Genomic DNA, 25,312 nt, shown 5'->3' on the forward strand with positions numbered 1-25,312 from the left:
CCCACTATGTATAATGGTGCCTATGCCCATGGGGTAAGCCCAGCACTTGTGTATTATGTATTATTGTATTAATGTATTATTTTACTAGAAGAAAATCCTACATCTCTTTAATTATGTAGCGGGCTTCTTATTCAGTACTTACATGAATGCTACAACTTTACGACAAATCCTATTTAACTACATTTACAAATTAAGTTTATTCATTTAGCAGACGCTTTTATCCAGAGTGACTTACAAATGAGGAAATACAAGCAAAGCGATATACCAAGCGGAGAACAATACAACTAGTGCTACTGTACACGATTTTTAATTGAGTTCTAGAGAAGCAAATTGCATAGAGTAGAGGTGTAAGAGCCAGAGTAATTTAATTTTTATTTTTTTTAAAAATAATGTGGGGGTTGGCATTTTAGGGGTTAGTTAAGTGCTCATGGAGGTGGGTCTATATTTTAAAAAAAAAAATAGTGACAGATTCTGCCGTCCGGATTGATGTTGGAAGTTCATTCCACCACTGAGGAACAGTTAGTTTGAAGGTTCTGGAAAGGGACCGTGAGCCATGTTGAGTAGGCACCACTAAACGTTGGTGGTTAACCGATCACAGATTGCATGAGGGAACGTAAGCCTGAAGGAGAGAGTTGAGGTAAGGGCGTGCTGTTCCAGACAAGGTCTTGTACGTGAGCATCAAGGCCTTGAATTTGATGCGGGTGGCTACAGGAAGCCAGTGGAGCGAGATGAAGACGGGTGTGACATGGGTTCTTTTTGGCTGGTTGAAGACGAGGCGTGCTGCTGCATTCTGAATCATTTGAAGGGGTTTGATGGAGCTGGCTGGGAGGCCCGAGAGTAGTGCGTTGCAGTAGTTTTGAGATGACAAGAGCCTGGACAAGTATCTGTGTAGCCTGTTTGGTGAGATTTTCTTGATTTTCATTGCTGTAATACAAGAAAACTGAAATAGATGAGCAGCTTACTAACTGTGACTATGATCAACATGTCTGTCTCAGTTCCTATTATAGCACAACATTAGAGAACAAGAACACACATTCTGATTAACCTAAGTGTGGCAGTTACTGGATGTACTTTCACATTATGCTTCAAAGCATACTGGTCATGGTTATGAATGAGTGGCCTGCAGTGTTTGGCGGGCCTGCTGGCTTTTTTGAGCCTTCTTTATCCCCTCAGTTCTGCTATATTTAGCAGCACTATTCATTGTTGTCACATTGCGGTCCTTGTGGGACGGACCGGCTTGGTGAAATAAGGCTATTGTGCCGTGTTAGAGTCAGAAAACGATAGAATTTCTTTTCTGGGTCAAGGAACTGCTGAGTTTGGGCAACCATGTCAGAGGAGCTGTGAAGAAACAAAACACTTGATATGGGAACTTGACAATGTATGGATGTGCAGCAATACATTCCTTTAAGTTGAGTTCAGACCACATCAATATGAACTGACTGTATATTTTATTTATAGTTGTAACCTACACGAAGTAGTGTAGAAAAATGTGATATGAAGACAACTGGGCATTACTTTTTACCCAGACTTCTTCCTGTTTGAAGACATTGCTCATTTTCATTACTTAGCAGGTGCTAATAAACAGAAATAATGAGGTGGAATTACAAGGCAAATCAGGCCACATTAACATGAAGTAAACTGAGATTTTAATTTAATTATAGTTGTGTGAAACATTTGTTCATTTGTTCAGCATGTTATCCATGATAATAAATAAAGACGTTCATCTTCACTAAATATAATAGATAAATAATTAAGGTCAGCTGAAAAGTGTGAGAAATTCTATGAGAATGGTCCCTTGAATAGAGAGTAATTTCCACTCGGTTCAGGTGCAGGTTTTGCCATGACATTACACAGAAGAGGGTGTCAATCAGGTCACACACAGGCAAACAGATTAAATAAGTTAGAAATTCAGTGTCAGAGTGTCTTACTAATACCAGTGCAAAAGCAGTATGTACAATCCTTATACAAGTGACAAAGAAACTAGGGATAACAGTAAAGGATGTGCAGGCATTTTCCTTAGTTTAGTTCATTTAAGGTTACCACAACAGAATCATGCATTCATTTATGAATTCGTTTTCAGAAAGCCTATCCTGGAAATCGAATAAATCACTGATCACAAAAAATCCTTTTTGGTTTCACAGATTGATATTTTTGTAACAGTTTCATGTAAAAAGGTAATATGTGGTTTAGAGTTTTAGATGTTATGTAATTGTAAGCGAAATGGAAGTTAAAAGTTAACTAGTGGTTGAGTACAGGACATTCCCAGACAACAAAATCAATTAAATCACGTCTTCGTGTGCCAGAAAATTTTTAAAGGCTGCTCTACATTCACTTTGCTGAAATTCAATATCACAATGATGTTTGAAGACCTAAATCTTCCAAAAGCACTTAAATGAGCACTTTTCATTAAAAAGAATTAGTATTTTCTTATTATATTACCTCACAACAGAATTTTAAGACTGATGGTATTCTTAGTCCGTGATCAAGTGAACCAGTATCGGGATATATTAATATTGATTATTGATAGAGACTTCAAAGTCGTTCTGGATTGGGCGTCTGCCAAATGCTGTAAATGTAAATGATAGAAAATATCATTGTGGAAAGCCAAAGGATTTATTTCGTTTATCTGTAAATACCCTTGTAATGTGACATTATCTTTTCACGTTTTGTGATCTTAAGGATCAGAGTCAGAGTGCACTGAAGAAGCTAGATTTGGTATTTCAATGAATAAACGTCACCTTTTTGACAGCTGCTTTGTCCAGTGGCTCGTCCTCAACTTACTCTGCTTCAGAACAGATTAGGCATGAAGTCCAAGTTCACTCATAAAAAGTTCACTTTTTGTGAGACAGAAAATCCAGGGTTAGATGAGACTAAGCAGTAAGTTAGCTGGTTAAAAAAAACCCTCTGCTTTATGAGACAGGCTCTAAATTCCAGCTGTGAAGCCTGGAGGTAGGGGTATAGTGGAGTAGAGCTGCTTTGCTGCCTCAGGGACTGGATGGCTAATACTCATCAAAGGCCCAGTGTATTTGAAGATTTTTCAGGAGCTTTTACAGGAAGGTGTATAGCTGTGGTTTACAATTAGACTAAAACTAGATCAACAGCAGAGTGGCGGAAACAAATGCACAAACAAAAATTGATTTCAGTCAAAAAGCCCTGATTTCAGTCATAAAATAATAAAGGAGATAATTGAAACAAAATATCCAAAAAATATATGAACTGAAGAAAGCTACAGAAAGCATCTGACTGATGTTCCAGTAGATAATAAACATTAATTTTTCAATAATTTACCTCAAACGTTCAAATAAATATACCAAACATTTCTATATTTCTATATTTTTTTCTCTATTTATTTATTATTACAAATAAAAGTTACATTACATTTTATGGACCATTTCTGCAAAAATCCAGATAATTCAGATAATTATAATAATTTCAAGGGGTAAACTTTATAAGTAAGATGTAACTCATTTTTAAAGAGTCTCAAATAATAATAACCACATAGTAAGACAGTAAAAATAAATCATTCTTGAATTCTTTAAAGACAGATAGACATACACACACACACACACACACACACACACACACACACACACATGCCACAGTTGAAAGGATACAGGAAATTATGAGAATCCCATATGAGTTAATTTAACTTTTCAAAACCCCAATGTGCTTGTCAGCTGCAAAGAGAAATAATTTCCTCTGATTTAATTTGTCTTTTTCCTCAGCAGCCCTCTCTATATCTTCAGCGACAGGCAGTAGAAATTAAAGTGTTTTAGGTCTCAGATGCTTTTTGCAAAGCAGTGCGGCATGGCATCAACCCCAAAATACACACACACACACACACATATTATTATCAATGTGAAATTTTCAACATCTCCAGCCAAGTGACTTAAAAAGAACAACTAATAAACTTACTCTAAGAAAAGAAATAGCATATAAATGAGAAAAAAAAGGTGCGGATTTCTGAAAGCATTTTCCTAGGCTGCCATATTTTTCATTGTTTGACCGAAGACATCTCTGAAAAGAACTCAAACACTATGCTATTATAAATATTTCTAACATGCCTATTATTTACACAATGTATCATCCACCTGTCACTACTGAATCTTTTATGCGTTATGTAACTTCACAGTGGTGTGTTGTGTGAAACAGATTTTTTCTGCATTAAAAAATTGGTTGGTTTAATTGGTTTACAGATCCTACAGATATACAGAAAGCTAAATGAGAGATGAGAAATGTAATATTCGGTATATACGTTCATGTGAGAGTTTTACCAACCATAACAAAGGCTTATATATCCATCACATTCATAATGCTCAAAAAAACTAGGTCAGCCTGTTATCCATCTACCAAACAGAGACAGTTGTAGACCTCCATCTTGCCTGTGGGCATAGAGCAACACATTTCTCCAGGGGTACTTCAGCACAATCACTTGCTCCTAATTGACAGCGCACTTTTTGCAATTCTCGACGGTTCGATTAGATGTCTCTGACTAAAAAAAAAAAAAAAAAAAAAAAAAAAACAGCTAATCTTTTCTGGTATGAATTTATTAAAACATGGGGGAAAAGTGCTTATGTGATCAGGATCTCTGAGGATGATCTCTCATCTCTAACCCATCATTGACATGTCTGAAATATGAGTATAAAATGATCTCAGATCTTTCTTATATTGTGTGCAAAATCTAATGGTATTGCATGTGTATAATACTAGGTCTTAGGAAATTTTTATTCTGGGCTTGTCTGAGAAGCAGTGTCATTAACAAGCCAGGAGGCACAGATGTCGATGTCAAGAATTGGCAAAGTAAGAAAGCCTTCCTGCGACTAAGGAACATCTGGGACGCCAAGGAACAGACTCACTGCACCAAGGTAAGATTGTTCAACACCAATGTCAAATCAGCCATCCACCCCCACCCCCAATTTTCCTGCCTAATTTGGTAATTTGCCACTTCCCACTCACTAGCTAGTTCTCCCTTATCCTGCATCAAGTATCAACTGAGCAGGATGAAAGCTAGCATGTGCTTCCTCTGAGACAAGTGAAACCACTGCAACTTTTTGAACTATTACTCAGCTATACACTTGGAGGAAAGTGCTAACTGCCCTCTAATAGATCTCACAGATATTCATGATTGGCTAGTGTCATTCCGACTGAGAGATGAGACTGACAGATAAGAAAAACACCAACCCTCCAACTCAGAATCCTATCCAATTTTTCTCTCCTGGCCACAAATGGCTTTGTCATCAGGATTCAACCTCATGATCTCCTGATGATCAGTGAATGCGTTTCTGTTGTATCCACAACTGAAGCCCAAAACAGTCTTAATCTGTGGACCTTATGTGTGCTAGACAATGGTGTCTACTACAATCATCAACACTTGTCTAAGGAGGAGCTTCCAGTAGAGGAAGAAACCAAAAGAAGGTGCTGGATCGCCATATGCTTCACAAGCCTACCACAAATGTCACTCAGCACATCCTCATTTCAAATCCCCAAGTAAATCAGAAAAGAGTATGACCCGGCGCTGAGCCCTGGAGACAGAGATCAAAAGACTGGGCTGCTCCTAGAGCCAGTTGAAAATGCCAAAGGAGATGTAGTAGGCTTAAATGAAAACAAGTAGAACTCAAAGTCAATGCTGTTGATGGGGATGCCTCCACCTCCAAAAACTGTACTCCTTCTTGTTAGTAATTTGTATGCATGAAATACCCTTAAATAGACTTGAAACAGAAAGGAAACGATTGAAAACTTTTTTATTTCAGACAATTGACCCTGCTGTGACCTTGACCTAAAAAATTGTAGATAGCCAGAAAATGGACTTTGAGTTCTTGAATATGAATGTTTAAGTAATAGTTCTATACTCTTCTGACAAACAGGAAGGAAGCTTTTGGGGGGGGGGGGGGGGGGGGGGTGGACTGTTTCAGAGCTTTAACATTACTGTCACCTTGACCCCAATTCCAAAATCTAATCTATTCATCTGCTGGTTACAATAATTCCATAGAAGGGCTAAAACATTCAACCACTAGTTCTTGAGATATCGCACTAACAATAATCTCAAACAGACACAGATTGATGGCTGGATGGACAACCCTAAATCAGAATGCCAAATTTTCTGAAATTTGAATCCATAGCCACGATTTGTCTGCATAATATTATTATCATTCTGATATTAAATAAGGCCCAAATCAGATTGGATCTGTCACATCCTCCAAGAACACAATCTCCTAGAATCCATTGCAGACTACCATCCCCACCACCCCAGCCAACCAACTCATGTTCAGCATCTTATTACTCACATGTACCTGCACCTTATTTATTAATCACCTCTTCAAACTGAATACCTTTCAGTTTGGTTGTTTACTGCTATGTCTTGTTTACTTCCTTCAGCCTGCAATTCTAAAGCATTTGGCTACTATTGATTTCCTGTGTTATGACTTTTGATCTGTTTTCTCCAATTATTGCTACTTGGATTTTCCCTTGGTGCTGACACTGTTACTGATAACTCTTTCAGTTTCTGAATGCTGCCTGGTAATTTCACTTTGATTTTTTAGCCGGATGTTTTAGATTGCTTGCTTTCATCTATTATTTTTAATAATGTCCATTATCGGTTATAAACTCTGTACATCTCTGCAGTCCTGTCAAAATCTGACAGCATCTGACACATTTCGAGCTGATCCAGTGAAGTATTTGCGTAATGCTACGAATGCATAAAATCCACATGCAACTAGTTTTAAAGCACACTCCCATCTTGCCTGTCCCAATTCCGAAAAAGTTGGGACAGTATGGAAAATGCTAATAAAAACGAGTGATTTGGAAACATACTTTGACTTGTATTTAAAAAATTAAAAGTATAAAAACAAGGTATTTGATGTCTCACCTAATCAACTGCATCATTTTTTTTGAAGATAAACGTTTATTTTGAAATTGATGCATGCAACACGTTAGAAAAAAGTAGGGACAGGGGCAATTTAGGACAAATAGTGATGTAACAAGTTGAAATAAGAAGGTGATGTGAAACAGGTGAGGTAATCGTCTAATCATAGTATATAAGGAGCCTCCAAAAAAGACCTAGTCCTTCAAGAGCAAAGATGGGTCGAGGCTCACCAATCTGCCAACAGATGCGTCAGAGAATAATCCAACACTTTGAGAACAACATTCCCCAAAGACAAATCGGTAGGATTTTGGGCATTTATATATGTGTGCACAATATCATTTTAAAAGGAAACCGGTCAAATTGGTCAAATGATCCCAAGCATACCTCAAGACTTGGTTGCAGAATAAGTCCTGGAAGATTCTACAGGGCTATCACAGTCACCTGACTTGAAGCCCATAGAAAATCTCTGGTGGGATTTGAAGAAAGCGGTTGCAGCACGCAAACCAAAGAATATTACTGAACTGAAGGCCATTGCTCATGAGGAATGGACCAAGATTCCACAGGAACGCCGCCAGAAGCTGGTGTCTGGCTATGCATCTTGTTTGCAGCAGGTCATAACAGCAAAAGCATCCTCTACTAAGTACTAAAGATGCTTGCCATGAAGGGGTTGAATAATTTTGAGACTGGAGAAATCATTATAAGTTGCATTTTCAGTTGAATTTGGGGAAACCACTTGAAGCATTCATTGTGTTGAACTATTTCAATTCAATTCAATTTTGACAATAAACCTGATTTGCAATTGGGGTTGAACAATTTTGATTGCAACTATAAAATACAAATTATTAGCATTTTCATAGCTCTTGGTAGTCGATTCAGATTTCTGAACATAATGTAGTACCCATAATCCTTTATAAACCACTTCTTTTTCTTCAACAATTTACATATGCAGGTACACTCACCTCCACTTTATTAGGAATACCTGAACACCTGCTCATTCAAACAATTATCCAATCAGCCAATTGAGTGGCTGCAGCACAATACATATGATACAGGTGAAGAGCTTCAGTTAATGTTTACACAGTGATATCAGTCATTGACATTGCCGTGGTTGTTGGTACCAGAAAGATTGGTTTGAGTATTTCAAACACTGCTGATCTACTGAGAATTTCATGCACAACAATCTATACAGTTAACATATAATGGTGTGAAAAACAAAAAATATCCAGTGAGCAGCAGTTCTCAGTGAGCAGGTGGAATGTCCAGACTGGTTTGAGCTGACAGGAAGACTATGGTAACTCAAATATTGACTCCTTACAACCATGGTGAGCAGAATGCCATCTCAAAGCATACAACATGTTGCAGCTTGAAGCAGACAGGCTACAACAGCAGAGGACCAGAATGAGTTCCACACCAGTCAGAAACAAAAACAGGAATCAGAGGCTATAGATGACACAGGTTCCCCACAACTGGCCTATTGAGGATTGGAAAAACATTACTGCTCTTTTTCCAATCTACAACTGTCCATTAACTGAACCTCTTGACCTGTATTTGCATGATTTGCTGATTGGATAATTACACGAGTGGGTATTGGTACAGGTTTTCCTATTAAAGTGGCTAGTCTGTGTAGAATTGCCGTTCAGAGACAGATCTTTCCACTGCATCACGGTGAGCTCACGCTGGTTTCTCAGAGATGTTTCAAAGGACAGATGACTCATTCACTACTGTCATGTGTACTTAAAAAGACATTTAACTGCCATAACTGACAGAATAGCAGTGTTATCTGCCCAGTTTACTTCTCAATGGAGGAACACAGATGAGCCATGGCTGTGGAATCCACAGCAGGAATACACCATGTCCCATACATCACAGCAGGGTGCAGAAATACACCCACTGGTGAGTAATGGGCTGTGGGTGATTGCTGAGTGGTGGGGAGAGAAGAGGAAGCATGAGCAGGGGGAGGGATGCTAAAACATACCTCACATGCTGAGAGGACCCCTTTTATCACCACAGGCAAACATGGCAACCTGCACTGCTGTGTACACACACACACACACACACACACACACACACACACACACACACACACACAAAGTGTATACAGTAAGTGTAAATATATGATTGCACACACACACACACACACACACACACACACACACACACACACACACGGGGGAACTTACACACTCTGGTGTAGATTGCATATATTTCTATATATCTTAAATGTTATCATGTACATTTCTGTTTAAACAGTATCAGAAAATAGAAAGTAAATGGAATAGAAATACTAGTCAATATATTCAACAGTAATATACTGTCATTTATATGTTTTGTGAAAGGAAAACCTGAGCATTCCTCCTCTCCTGGCCCAACAAACCTTCCTCATCAAGGACATTATGAATTATGTAACACTCTGCTACATCCACAATAAGCATAAATATGCAAACACTCATGTCCAAATGGTTGGACAAATATGTCATACAACCGTGAGTGTAAAATAAATTGTGCTATTGTAGAACAAGGTTTTCATGGTCACTGTCCAGACTTTCCTCCACAAGCCCTGCCTCCTTTGTCTAGCTCCACATCAGTACAACTACTGTCTGAGTCACAGCACTCTGGATCTTCTGTGGACTGTTCCACTCAACCAGGCACATTTCATGATGAATCATACCCAGGGATAAAAGATGTAGGTATCTCCAAGTCACTCTGGTCACCTCCCTATCACAAGTTGCTGATTCTGGGTGACTCGGACAAGTTTGTGTGGTGGTCTGGCAAAGCCCTTCACATGGTGAAATTTTGTACATTTTCCACTATATAAAGTTTGGAGAAGTACAGGTTTTCCAAACTGAAATGTGTTTCTATTTTGGGCACATCTCAATCACAAGCATTTTAAAGTCTGATTATCTCCAAAACTGCATTAAAAAATAGACACCAACACACTGGCTAAAAGCAACTACTATTTATGGATTTTATTTTAATTTAAATGAACATAATGTATGGAGGAAAAAGGATGACGCTTTTAATCCATTCCAACTGTGAAGCGTGTAGGTGGCAGCATCATGTTGTGGGGGTGTTATGCTGGTTAATGAACTGGCACACTTCAGAAAATGGATGGCATCATGAGGAAGAAGGATTAAGGGTGTCCCAAAAGTCTCCATACATAGGGGAAATGAACACTTTTTTAAAGCAAAATGTAACTTTCTACAAAATATCCTCTACAGTGCTGTGAAAAAGTATTAATATCGGATTTCTTCTGTTTTTGTGTATGCCATACTAAATATTTTTAATACAACACAAAACAAAGGCAACCTGAGTAAACACACGATACAGTTATTTATTTATTTATTTATTTATTTATTTTACTGAAGCACAAAAAGGTATCCAACACACATCACCAATGTGAAAAACAAATTGCCCCTTAAACTTAAATGCTGGTTGTGCCACCTTTAGCAGCAATAACTGCAACCAACTGCTTCCGATAACCGGAGATCAGTCTGCCCGTTTAAGGTCCTTCCACAGCATCTCAATTGGTTCAAGTCACGACTTTGACTAGGCCACTCCAAAGCTTTAATTTAGGTTTTTTTTTTTTTTTTTTTTAGTCATTCACAGTCATTTTCTATGCTCTATTGTGAATAACATATGGGTTTATGAGATTTACAAATCATTGCATTCTGTTTTTATTTACATTTTACACAGCATCCCAACTTATTTTTCTAATTGGGGTTGTAATTTCAAGCGATTAAAAGGCAATGCCACAGAATATTAACAAAGTGAATGAAAACTTTTTGCCCTACTGGAAATCTGAAATAAATCTAATTATTATTATTTTGAAAATAAACTAGATACCCTTATTGAAATGTACAGTAACATGAATTGGAGTTGTGAAAAATTGAGTAAGAATATCTTTAGCCTCGATGTATACAAACTTTTGGTATCAACTCTAGCTTTATACCTACTTGGAAGTACTTTTTTACTAAATAAGTATTCTTATTTAGAAGTCCCGCCCATCCAGCAGCCTTCTTCTTCTTCTGACTAGGTTGTCTATGGCAGCCCATCGAACCGTCTGGTAAAAGGTTGTGAAATTTGGCACACTGATTGGGGAGGTTTTGGTCATTCTGACCAAGTTTGGGCCAAGTGCTGCCAACACGCTAGCGCCACCATCGGGTCAAATTTGGGCCTGATTTGGTTGTACATTTATGGTCATGACTTTTGAACTGTGTGTCCAAAATATAAAAGGCATCCCTGGATTCCCTGGCTCGAGATGAGTTCAGTGCACCCTATGACATCAATTTCTGCCTAATTTTCTGCCATCTTGGATTTTGTCAAAAACTGTTTTTTCGATATTCCTCCGACAAATTTTGTCCAATCGTCACCAAATTTGGCACACACCATCTTCAGAGTTTGCGTCACAAAAATCGTCAAAAGAATTTTGAATATTCCAAACAGTTTGCCTGTAATGGGCCAATGAATCTGACAGTGAATCAACCAAACAGGAAGTGAGGCTGTACCATATCTCAGCAATGACTTTAACACAAAACTTGGCAGGCATCTTCAGGACAATGACCTGTGGCTATGCAGCAAACTTCATGCCAGCAGAACCTACTATTCAGAAGTTACAATAACATGCTGAAAATGCTAACATCTACCTGCCATTTTGCTAGCTTTCCTCCAGATTTTGTCCAATCACCACCGAATTTGGCTCACATCATCGTGAGACCTGTCTGAACAAAATTTCTCAAAGGAATTTTGATATACCATTTTCCTGTAACATGCTGGCAAATGCAAAAAAAACCTCAAAAAAACAGGATCTGAGGGTATATCTCAGTAATGCATCTATTGTATGACCATGCCCTGAATGTACCCAAAAAGGTTCATGACTGTGCCACTTTGTGGTCAAGAACTGTAACAACTTTCATTTTTTTCATTATATCATTTGAAGAATTTGTGCTAAATTAACAGTTCTTTTTAACTATAATTCCCTGAAGTGAACACACACCAACATCTGATATTCACTTCCTCTCAACCATCTTGGATTTTGTCAAAAGGTCCAGACTGGTAAGAAAAAATATAAATACCTTAGATGTTTTTAAATTGCAAGAAGAAAGAAAATGTTCAGTTCAGAGCAATCATGACCACAGGTCAAATCAGTAGTGACAGCTGCAACAGCAATGCCAGCCTGCTACCGATTAGTTCATCAAGACCTTTCCTCCTACAGTCAGAGAATTACACCACTGTCCATGGTCAAAACATACACATCATGAGTGAAACTACAAATCACTCTTGAATCCCTTTGCATAAAGTTATGGCTCTGCTTTCCCGTGATTGCTTAGGCAACAACTGTAGAGTGTCTGTGAATGTGTGGCTCAGGATGTCTGAGTGCTTGAAAATTCTGCTTGCAGCTTTAATAATAATTTCAATTTCCTTTTAAAAATGGCGAATAACCTTCACAGATGATCACAATTCATTATAATTGCATTTAAAACTAGATTTGGAGCCCTCAATAACTCTGATCTCCTCAGATTGCCTGCTAGATCAGCCAAGCGCCCCGTCTACCTCTACATTTGTAACCTAATCTATAAATGCAAAAACAACTTTAGTGACCCTTTATCAAAGATTATAAATGTATGATGGAAAACAAGCAATCACATTGATAATCATCCACACACACTCTCATTTCCTGAGGTAAATGTCAGTCATGACAATTAACAAACAGGAGCCTCATCATCGCTCTTGACTTGAGCGTTTACTCAGTGCTGTGGTAATCACATAGTCAATGCTGAAACGATCATAAATTCACTGTTGGATTAATTTTACAACTTCGTATTCTGCCATTTCTACAGTGTTGGTAATGATCTGTGTGCATCTTGGATCGTTTTACACTTGGTATTTAGACTATTAACAAACTGAATCTATTAGCAAACTAGTAAGCAAGCAATTATAATGTTTTTAAAGGGGTCATATGATGATTTTTAAAGTTTATTATTTTGTATATTGGGTGTAATAGAATTAGCTAAATAGTAAATGGAGCACTTATATAACGCTTTTATACAAAGCGCTTTACACTGTGTCTCACTCACCCATTCACACTCACACACCAATGGAAGCAGAGCTGCCATGAAGGTGCTAACTTGCCATCGGGAGCAACTTGGAGTTCAGTTACTTGCCCAAGGACACTTCGGCATGTGGAGTCACGTGGGCTGGGCATCGAACCACCAACCCTACGATTAGTGGACAACCCGCTCTACCACCTGAGCCACATCCGCCCTCCATGGTGGCTCCTCCTCCTCCCAGGCTAACATGCTTTAATGTTCAAAAAACACATTATTTTTTACATACTGTACATTATTGCAGTACCTCTATTCCCAGTCTGTCTGAACTGCTCTGATTGAGCTCCGGTTTCTGCAAGCCCCTCCCAAAAAGCCCAGAGTGGGCTTGCATTGTGATTGGCCAAAATCCTCAAGTGTGTGTCGGAAATGAAACGCCCCTTACCATAATCGTGAGCTTCAGCTTCCAAGGCTTCTAAAGCAATTATAAACACAGCTAATAATGTCGTCGGTTTTACCGTATCAGTTCATGCGGATGATCAAGCAGATCGATCAGAACCAACTTCGCATGCATGATTTGAGCAGAATGTTTCACAGTGGTAAGTTTTTATTTTATAACTCTCTTACCTTTCAGATACGATGTTATAATGGTTTAATTTGTCTTCTTCACTGTAACAACTGTATGTCCTGAAGTGACAACATAAAATATAGTTAAAAAAAATTTCATGAATTAAAAAGTTTAAAATTATGGCAGCATTATACTGATATTTCAAACTGTGACGTAGACGTTTGCGGTAGTAACATCTGGACTTTGTTCGAGGCGTTTTAGGCAGGTCTGGAGCAGTATTCTCTGTTAGATAGAATAAATTCATTTGTGGGAGACTATGAGCTTTGTAACTTTGCAGATCTTATACATGCACAAACAGATACATTACACAGTAAAGGAAAAGGAAAACATTAAAAAGCACCATACGACCTCTTTAAAGAAACTGACTGTTTTTACAGCGGTGTTTGTTGGTTCATTATCTACCGTGTCTAACCTAGATAAACATCTATGCATATGATGCACAGTTTTCTTTTCATACACAGCTAAATTACCAGCATTCCTTTTTCAGGTTATATAATGACATTATGACATTTATAATTGTTTTTTCTGATGTACAGAAATACAGAAACATGCATTCAACTCCTTGACCTACACGATTAAAATATCCTGATGACTGGTATCAAATATTTACAGTATTTGTTCTACAAATTCTACAAAGCATTTTTTCTACAAGTATTACTTTACAAAAGTATAGATGTATACACATTACTGCCATTTTAGAATTCTCGCACTGACTTCTCATTAAGCAGGAAATCATTTTTTAGATGTATTAACTTGTATACAAATGTATGACCACAGCCCCAGTATATTTACTCCCTCACTACCTCACTACTCCAATCTCTCATTTGCATCATTACCACGTCCTGTTCCTGTTCCTTGAAGAAACACAATTACAATACAACTGCCTCAAGGGATAAAAACGAAGATGCTGGAATGAAAATTAACATGCATTGAAATGGTAATGTCCTCCATCATGTATGCTGATGTGCTATTCCAAACAAGCTACTTATTTTATAAACAATTTTGTATGAAAGCATGAAGAAATTGACAGAGCAAACAGACTGTAGAAGGAAGAGTGAGAGGATAAGGAGGTGAAAAATTAAACATTCTCTGATAATACAGAGGAGCAACAGGATCAGTCAGATTAATACATTACCCATAATTCAAGATTCATCATAGGACAAAATTAATCATAACACCACAGCATACCATATATTACCATAGATAGTAAGTACAAAATATATAAGTAGCTCATGATTTTCCATTTTCTCATGATATATACTATCAATAGGTCATGACCATGAATACTATTTTAATGAACTTTTTGTAGGCAGGAGCCCCTTATTATTATTTGAGCTGTAGAGCTTTGCATTCCTAAATTTTCCAACACACTAGGTCCTAGTCTACATTATTTATAGTCTTACATGTTTTTGAGTTATTGCGGTTTGGATTAAAACACTTTGAATTAAAGTGACCTGTCAAACAGCTATAAGAACGCAATATAAAAAATACATAATAACAGTGATAATAGTGAATTGTGATTTCCACTGCTTTAACTAAATAAATAAATCATGGACCATCTGGCTATGCTTCACATACCATACTTTGAGAACCACTGTTTTAGATAGTAAAAATTGTGATATTTCTTTGTTATATTATCTTTGTCTCTGCACTGTTGAATGTATTTGCTATACTGAATGAGGTGGAGCAGATCAATCTCTGTTTATCGCTGAGAGAAACTTACTAAGGAAAACAGATTCACCGAAAAGTAAAAACAATAGATAAAATTTGCATTTGCATCACATTAGCAAAAAGTGCTGTCTGTGATTTGCATATGATAAAGAACTGCACAGTGCACATCCCTACTGGGACGCACTAACAATATATAACACAACAGTTCACTCCATTATTATTAAGGGTGGTATTTAGTATGCACCATAATTCCTACTCACCCACTGAGACACAAGCACAAAATCATTTAGAACCAGGCGAAAATGTAAAAGGCAAAAACAACCCAGTGAAATTAATTAACCATTATGGTTCAGATTAATCGAAAATCCTAATGTAATTACACAAGGCCCACTTAAGCAGGCCATCTCATTCAGATAACGAGAACACTGAAGTAATTAGACACTGAAACTCCCCAAGAGATGAGGCATAGTGACATTCTGCCAACAGCACAGATCTCAGTCTCTCTCTCTGTATGTGCAACTGACATAAAGAGAACACTGAGTCATAGTGGGTCTGTCCCAAATCCCCCGCCATTCTTTTCCAGCTCACACTTCATGAGGTGACAACACTGAGGAATATGGTGAACGCTGTAACCTACCATCATGTAATTTCACAATTAATCAGCATTAATCAACATTCCTTACAGCTAGTATATAACTTATATACTTGACACATATTAGTTTCACTCCTACACCAGGGGTTGTCAACTAGCAACATATTTCAGCAGGCTAAAGTGAGCACTTCACAAAATACTGTAGCAGAACCGATAAACGTATGAAGAAAAACTAGCTGTAGTTCAGCAACTCTAGTTTTCAAAATATGAACCAAATATGAACCATCGCGGCTTCTGTAGCAGATCCCCTGTTGCGGCTTATCCATTCACATTTATGTAAATTGTTTATTTGAAGGCAGCTCATCGGATTACAGACTAGCTACAGGGCTAAAGACATTAGATCAGAAAGGGGGAGTTTTCAAAGCCTTTCACAGATTTCTCATTTTATTAACCCTCTCTGGCCTGATTAGTAAACTGAAAACATGGCTTGTTTAAACAAAATTTCTTATCTATAACTGTTAACAAATCGTTAATGGTTAAGCGTTAAAAGCTAGCTCTTGTCATGATTCATGAGATGATTCAGACACATAATTCAGTCATTTTAGTTGTTCATCCGGATTTTTGTAAGCATGGAATTTGATGTAGCTGGACCTTTACAAATTTTAGTTTTTAGAATACCCATATCCTATAGTTCGCATAGCTGATGAGGGAATGTTCTTTTTCTTTGGAAACATTGTCTACAACACTGACGACATGTACAATATATACATATACTGTGTGTGTGTGTGTGTGTGTGTGTGTGTGTGTGTGTGTGTGTGTGTGTGTGTGTGTGTTTGTGTGGTCAAAAGTCATGCATTAGCTGAAGTCACATAATTATAAGAACACAGTAAATAAGACACGTGCTTACCCTGACTTACTGATATGTATTATTTTTATCTTTCCCACAGTGATTGTATAGGCACTAATGGTAACAATAAACACTAGTTTGCTTTTGTTTTTGACAAGCTGTAAGACTCAATTGTTTCTTAATTGTATACTATTACCGAATGGTCATTATGCTAGTGTCTATAGCCTACCCATTTCAAAAATTCAAAAATAGCTTGTAACATAGCTTGTAAATAACTGTAGATGCTTCACTATAGCCCATAACAATGACTATAGTTCACAACTTCCATTATATTCAAAAGTGAGTCAAAGGGCAAATGATGTGGGTGGATCTTGGCCTGAGTATGTAAAGTAACTGGATATAGTCATGCATGCTTGCCTTCCCAAAGCTGCCCTTTCCAATGGCTCGGAGAATCTGGAAGTGATCGAAATTCACTGTAAGAAAAGAAGAGGAAAAGTCATTAATAGGTTATAATGTAATATGAGAATATTTTATTAGTAAGACCTCGCATACAATAGGCTACTTATGATTTACTCTAATTTATCCTCTCTTTTTCATTCATCCTTTTTTCATTTTATCGCTATGCAATTTTTTTTTCAAATATCCATTCTGTCTTAATTTCATCTCAATTATTAGCAATATAAACAATCTGAATGGAGAAGACACAAAAATATTTCGCAAATCTTGAGGATTCTCCTATTGTGTCTTTTATAGAGAATGTGATAGGTATATATGAAGTCAAAAAGCTATTTAAGTCCCTGTCAGTGTTTAACCAACAGATCAATATGACATTTTCTTTATAAATGATTTTTCATTTCCTTTAGAGAAACAATTTCGCTAGTGTTACTTTTAGCAAAAGTTTTTTAAGCGGCTCACTTTGACCTGAAATTAGTTTATTTCTCAAGAAGACAAGGAACGCAACAGACTTTGTGGTAGCTCATTATTTTACAGTACAGTAAATACCAAGTATTTATAATAAATATATGCAGTAATTACAAGTACATACTATACATATTGCATTTCAAAGCACATATTACAAACTTATGTGAAAACTAACAGGTTTTTACTGCAGTACTTGGTGGCACAGTGCAATAATTTCTCAGAATTTCATATATAACAAAGTAGAAACTACAAGTAATACTTTGCAAGTTAAATATATAAGTACATAGTGAGTGATGTGAAAAATATCAGGTGTACTTCAACATGACATAATAGTGGTATAATCAAACTGCTTAATTAAATACAGTGGCATTCAAAATTATTCAACTCCCATTGCAAATTAGGGTTATTGTCAAAATATACAGACTTTCAGCTGTTTGATATGAACAAATCAAACAAAAGCAATTGAAAATGTTCAATACAACCAATGCTTCAAATTGTTTCCCCAAATTCAACTGAAAATGCAACTTATAATGACTTCTCCAGTTCTCCACTTCTCGAGTGACTGCAAAAGACCTGCAGCAAGACTCGGTGGCAACAAGCACTGAGGTTTCAGTGAGCACAGTAAGGCACATACTAAATGCAGAAGGCTTCAATGGCAGAACTCCAAGACGTACACCACTACTGACCCGAAAGCACAAGAAAAGTCGGCTCAAAATCATATAAATAAGCTACAGAAGTTTTGGGATTCTGTTCTGTGGAGTGATGAAACAAAACTGGAACTTTTCTGCACGATGGATCAGCGGTATGTTTTCTATTTTCTATTGTGAATAACATATGGGTTAATAAGATTTGCAAATGATTGCATTCTATTTTTATGTACATTTTACACAGTGTCCCAACTTGTTTGGACTTGGGCTTGTACAATAATTACCCATTAGGACTAATTAATTGCACTAGATTCACATTTCCATCATACAGGAATTATATCAGATATTATTTGTATTACATGTACAGTCATGTGAAAAAAATATGTACACCCCATGGAAATTGTTGGAGTTTTTTTTATTTTTAATTTATTTTTATTATTATTATTATTATTATTATTATTATTATTATTATTATTATTATTATTTATTTTTTAATTTCATATATATGTTTTTTTTTTTTACATATTTGGACAAGCAAACATTTGATCTTTGAAACAGTACCTATTAATAAAGGTGATACACACTATCAAATCACACATAAAATTGACATTTTGTAGTAATTTTCACAATTTAAATTAAAAAAAAAACAAAAAACTGATCAGTCAGACAAGTAAGTACACCCCTACATTTATCACACCTTCAAATCCATAAAATTAGAATCAGGTGTTCAAGATTGGATGTCAGTAAATTAGAACCGGCTTAGAAAGTGCAGGTGGAACCTGTCTTATTTAAACCCCACTCATGTCTAGTGTCTGGTGTTCCCTTTGTTATTGAGGTGTGTGGTGTCATCATGCCAAGATCTAAAGAGATCTGGAAGGCCTTCAGAAAAATGTTGTGGATGCCAAGAGAATTTGGTAAAGGATTTAAAAAGATCAGCAAATTATTTGAAATACATCATTCCACTATAAGGAAAATAATCTACAAATTGCGCAGATTTCTAACGACTACCAATTTGTCCGGTACTGGCCATCCTAGCGAATTCAGCTCAAGAGCAGTCCGTCTGATGCAAAAAGATGTCTCCAAGAACCCCAAAATTTCATTACAGTATCTGCTAGTAAGTCTCGCAACTGTTGATGTCAAAGTGCATGCTTCTACAATCAGAAAGAGATTGCACAAATTTGACCTGCATGAGAGACGTGCCAGGAAAAAGCCTTTACAAGACTACAGTGTGCCAATAACTAGCAAAGACCAGGCCAGAGCATATAGGCAAAGACCAGGCCTTTTGGAATAATGTGCTCTGGACAGATGAATCAAATACAGAGTTGTTTGGCCACACTAACAGCAGACATGTTTGGCATAGCCAAAGACAGCTTTTCAGGGAAGCACCTCATACCAGCTGTGAAGCATGGTGGTGGAAATGTTATGGTTTGGGGTTGCTACGCTGCCTCATGGACTGCACAGCTTGCATTCAGTGATTCAACTATAAATTCTACATCATATCAAAGAGTGCTTGAAGATAATGTGAGGCCATCTGTCCGAAAGTTAAACCGAAATTGGACCTTTCAACAGGATAATGATCCTAAGCACACTAGCAAATCCACCAAAGAATGGCTCAAAAAGAAGAAACATGTATAGATATTTCTGTTGAATAAATGATTGAAAAAGCCCATTTACCTTGTGGTTTTGTTCAAGTATATCAACTTCTTTAATAGGTACTGCTTCAAAGATGATCAAACGTTTGCCTGTCCAAATATATCTAAAAAGCCACCAAATTCCATGGGGTGTACTTATTTTTCCACATGACTGTATTTGCCTATTAAGCACTTGGTAGTTGCCTTTGTTTCTGTGTTAAATTCTCAGCAGAGCTCTGTGTTCTTCACCATTAGCTCTGAATACAATGGGCTGACTCAGATATGTTCCTGAAACATTTCTGTGACCTTCAGAAACTTGTGAGCAATCAAAAGGCAGTATCAGTGGAAGAGTCCCTCTGGGTCCACGATCCATATTCTGTGAAGCCATGCACCATCCTGCCACTTCTCTATTACAATGAGTCATAATCGTTATTGTTTTAAGTGCACACTTCTCTCATGCTCTTCTCCCCTCTTGCTCTTCAGAAGCTCCTAAAAATGATCTTTTTGTCAATATAAAGTAAAACCTTGTTTGTCTGGCTCCACTGGTGTGTTAGCCCTGCGGGGACAGGATTTCACCAGAAGCAAGCATTTAAAATAAGAAGCCTGACTACAAAGAGTATGTATTACGATTCTGCATGCTTCTGTGCATTCTCTTTTATCTCAGAGGTCACTTCTTTAAGGCATCAGTATCTATATTCATATAGATATATATCATAAATCTGACCATTTTTCTCTGTCAGAAGCACTAGGTTTTTCTTCTTCTAGGGCAGGAATAGTGTCTGTTTAATAATAATATACAGTCATGTGAAAAAACCAAGAACACCCCATTTAAATTGTTGGCTTTTTTGACATATTTGGACAAGCAAACATTTGATCCTTTTTGAAAAACAGTGCCTATTAATAAAGGTGATACACTATCAAATGACATAAAATTTTACAGTAATTTTCACAATTTACATGAACAAGAAACAGATTAATTAAATGTAAAAGTAAGTACACCCCTACATTTATCACACCTTCAAATCCATATAATTAGAATCAGGTGTTCAAGATTGGGTGCCAGTGATTAGAACCTGCTTAGGGAGTGCAGGTGGAACCTGTCTTATTTATACCCCACTCATATCTAGTGTCTGATGTTCCCGTTGCCACTGAAGTGTGTGGTGTCATCATGCCAAGATCTAAAGAGTTCTGTAAGGCCTTCAGGAAAAAAAAGGTTGTGGATGAGAAGGGAGTCTGGCAAGGGATGTAAAATAATCTCCAAATTATTTGAAATACATCATTACACTGTAAGGAAAATAATCTACAAATGGTACAGATTTCAAACGATTGCCAATTAGTCCAGGACCGGCTTCCCCCGCAAATTCAGCCCAAGAGCAGACCGTCTGATGCAAAAAGATGTCTTCAAGAACCCCAAAATTCCGTCACAGGATCTGCTAGTAAGTCTTGCAACTGTTTGTGTCAAAGTGCAGGCTTCTACAGTCAGAAAGAGATTGCGCAAATTTGACCTGCATGGGAGGTGTGTCAGGAAAAAGCCTTTGCAAGACTACAGTTTGCCAACGAGCATACTTGAAAAGACCAGGCCTTTTGGAATAATGTGCTGTTTGGCAACAGTAACAGCAGACATGTATGGCACAGATCAAAGACAGATTTTCAGGAAAAGCACCTCCATACCTCATATTTTATGGAATAACTGTGGAGCATGGGGGTGGAAATGTTATGGTTTAGTGTTGCTTCATTGCATCAGGGACTGGACAACTTGCATTCATTGATTCAACTATAAATTCTGCATCATATCAAAGAGTGCTTGAAGATAATATGAGGCCATCTGTCTGGAAGTTGAACCGAAAGTGGACCCTTTAACAGGATAATGATCCTGAGCACACTGGCAAAGCCACCAAGGAATGGCTCAAAAAGAAGAAATGGAGGGTTATGGAATGTCCTAGTCAAAGCCCGGATTTGAATCCCATTGAAATGTTGTGAAGGATTTGAAATGGGCAGTACATGCAAGAAACCCCTCAAATTTCTTGCAACTAAAAGAATATTGCATGGAAGAGTGGTCAAAAATTCCAGCAAGCCGATGTCAGAGACTGGTGGACAATTATGCAAAATGCGTACAAGAAGCTGTTTCTGCTAAACGGGGCAATACTAGCTTCTGAGGCCAAGGGTGTACTTACTTTTTCCACAGAAGAATATCACATCTATTCATATTTCTGTTGAATAAATTATTGAAAAAGCAATTTTTCTTTGTTTTGTTCAAGTATATCAACTTCATTAATATGCACTGTTTCAAAGATGAGCTATTTATATAGTTTATTTGTCCAAATATGTCTAAAAAGCGAACAATTTCCATGGGGTGTACTTATGTTTTTACATAACTGTATATTTCACAAGATGTTTAGATATAGTCCACAAGAAACAATTTTAACCAGATGACTGGTGTAAATTGTTTTTTTTTTTTTTTTTTTAGATTAGCAAAGATTTCAAACAAACTTCTTTCACGTTGTCATTATGGGGGTATTGTTTTTAGAATTTTGAGGAAAATAATGAATTTAATCCATATTGGAATAAGGCTGTAACATAACAAAATGTGGAAAAAGTGAAGCGCTGTGAATACTTTCCGGATGCACTGTAGATTTAATTAAGATGGATTAAAAAGTTTTGGACATTAATATACACACACAACCAAAAACATGTTTTTATTTTTATTTTAATTGAATTGAATTTTTTTTTTTATTAAACAAATTATTAAACTTCAAAAACACCTCTTATATATCTCAGATCATATATTAAACATGAAATATCTCATTTTGATTTTTTTTTTTTAATTCCTGAGTAAAATGCATATTGCAAGCATTTTAAAGTACTCTGAGAGTGGGAGTTAAAAGATTCTCTAGTCTGATAAGACAAAGATTTAACTCTACAGGCTGAACTTCAAGCACTATGTCTGGCAAAAAATGGATACTGCTCATCAACTGGTAATACTATCCCTAGGTTGAAGCATGCTGGTGGCAGCATCACACTACAGGGTGCTTCTCAGCAGCAGAGATGGGGAGACTGGTCACAATTGAGCAAAGAATGAATGCCTAATACAGAGATTCATACTTTGGTGAAGTTTCATATTTCAGCATGACAATGACACCAAAAATAGAAGCAAAACAACACAGGCGTTTGGACAAGTCTTAAGTGACCAGACCGGAAGTCCAGACCTCACTGGGCTCCAGAACATCTGTGATGTAACCATTCAATCCAATCCAATTGAGCCGGAGAAGATCTGCCAGGAAGAATGGGAGAAAACGACCCAAATGCAACTCCAGTAGAGACTTATCCAAGAAGACTCAAAGCTATAATTGCTGCCGAAGGTACTTCTTCAAAGTATACTATACTACACTGAACTATAGTCCCAGTAATTTAAAATACAACATTTAAAAAAGTATTTTAGTATAGACAAGACATGTTTAACAAGATATAATTCAAGGAAATCACAATTTAAGTCAATTGAAATCATTGTATCCATCACTGGATGGATGGATGGATGGATGGATGGATGGATGGAAATCATTGTATAATACACTAGCCATCTCCATTACATCCACCATCCCCATCTAAGCCTCTATATTTCCCTAGTTGGGTAAGTGCACTTTTTATCAGAATGTGAAATGCATGAACACTTGGCATGGTTGGTGAATATCAAGTTCCAAACCTGCCTCTAAAAACATCAGATACTGCTGAGTCTGCAGCACTGTGATAGTGCTGAGAGAGAGACAGAGTAGAAAGGCTGAGGCTGCAGTGGTTATTGGCATGACTCCTACTGGGTTAAAGCCAAAGAGTGCAAGAATGCAAGCATCAATTTCAACGGGCTGCTAATGGGGGTCATCGTAAAGTGCTTACTAATGGAAGCTGCTGGGAAAGTTCTTACCATGAAACAAATGCAGAGATGTCATTTGTCTAGAGAATCAAATTTATTACATAGAACACAGGCACTAATCTGCATAAAGAGGATGTAATGGTATAGCATGCGTCATCTCACTCCGTCTTTTATGAGTATATAATAAAATATTCACATTAGCTATTTTAACAATATACAAATTACCACCAGAAGACTTTTCTAAAGGCATTTCACTTGTTTGAAAAAGAGATTTCTAATTTTTTAATTTTGGGTCAACATCTTGAGATAAACACAGAAATATTAAAGGACTAAACAGTATTTATAATAGCATATAATAATAAAACAATCCACAGTTATTTAATAATTAAAGAAACATAATAAAATAAAATAAATAATAAGACCTAATAATAAAATAAAGGCCCTAATAATGACAGATAGGACGGGTTAAACAAAGCAATATTAATCTGGATTCAAAAGTAATATAAAGGTTGCATTGCTAATATTCTTTAATACATTATTCTAGAGTTTAGAGGTGATGTAAGAAAATTGTCTTCCCTTAGCTGTGAGAGATCATGTAGATTAACAGAAGGCCTGCCTCAGTTAAGTCCTTCTGATGGGCTATAGCTTGATAGGCTAGGGCTAAACTTTGAGAGCATTAAATGTCAGAAGCAGGACTAGTGTATCTTGAAGATGTCTGGGTTAATGTTCTGACTTTCTTTTACCTGCTAAGAATGTGGGCTGCTACTGTACATTCTGAACTACCTGTAAAGTGGCAGCTCAAAGAACATATCTATACTGTGCAAGATGTTGATAAATTGCACTTAATTGGGCAAAGAAGGCAGATAAGCATCCATCCGCTTCATATTAAATAAATAAAGCATTTACTGAACTGTATGATGGAGCTTCATATGTTCTCCCCATGTCCAGTTGAGTTTCCTCCAGGTTCTCTGGGTTTCCACCCATTCCCAAAAAGCATGCTGGTAGGCACGGTGTGTACTCTGTATTGCCCCTAAGTGAGAATGAGTGTGTGCATAGTGCCATGTGATGGACTGGTTTTCCATCCAGTTTCTGCCCTGGGTTGCGTCCAGTGATCCAGGGACCGGCTCCGGATCCACTGCAACCCTGACCAAGATGAAATCAAATGAATGACTGAAAGAATAAATTAATGAATGGCATCAGGCAAGTCAGCTGTTGACATATAAAAGCAATTTTTAGACATAAAAGAAATCTCCAGTTATCTTCTTCTTGTCATATCTCCAGTCAAATTTGACATTATATGAGATTCCACATAAAACGAATGTTCCATTTTTGGGGATTTTTATCTCCTACAAACACTGTTCTAGTCTCTAATTTAGATTTCAGAGATGTGGGTCACAACATAACATCATGGATAAGTTTAATCTTTTTACTTTAGGCACATTGAGCTTTCATTTGCTCAGATCCACAGCTAGCACTTAAGATAGAGCCAGTCTCCTGTCTTTAATTCAAAGAGCTGTGCTCCTTCTGATAACACTTCTGTACACTGCTTTAGACTCAATGTTGGTGCCTTGCCATTTGCCATTTATTCACACTGTTACTTCATATCC

At 37.0% G+C, this 25,312-nt stretch overlaps 1 protein-coding gene across 1 annotated transcript in view; it reads right to left on the reverse strand.

Annotated features, from left to right (window-relative positions):
- LOC108263744 (serine/threonine-protein kinase 32C) overlaps positions 1 to 25,312 on the reverse strand; it is a 100,662-nt gene that overhangs the window by 53,584 nt on the left and 21,766 nt on the right. Inside the window, exon 2 of the mRNA XM_017464842.3 lies at positions 17,059 to 17,114. Within this exon, the coding sequence (XP_017320331.1) occupies positions 17,059 to 17,114 (56 nt within the window). The remainder of the gene's footprint in view (positions 1 to 17,058; positions 17,115 to 25,312) is intronic.

The sequence above is a fragment of the Ictalurus punctatus genome, chromosome 3, assembly GCF_001660625.3.
Source record: "Ictalurus punctatus breed USDA103 chromosome 3, Coco_2.0, whole genome shotgun sequence".
Lineage (NCBI taxonomy): Eukaryota > Metazoa > Chordata > Actinopteri > Siluriformes > Ictaluridae > Ictalurus > Ictalurus punctatus.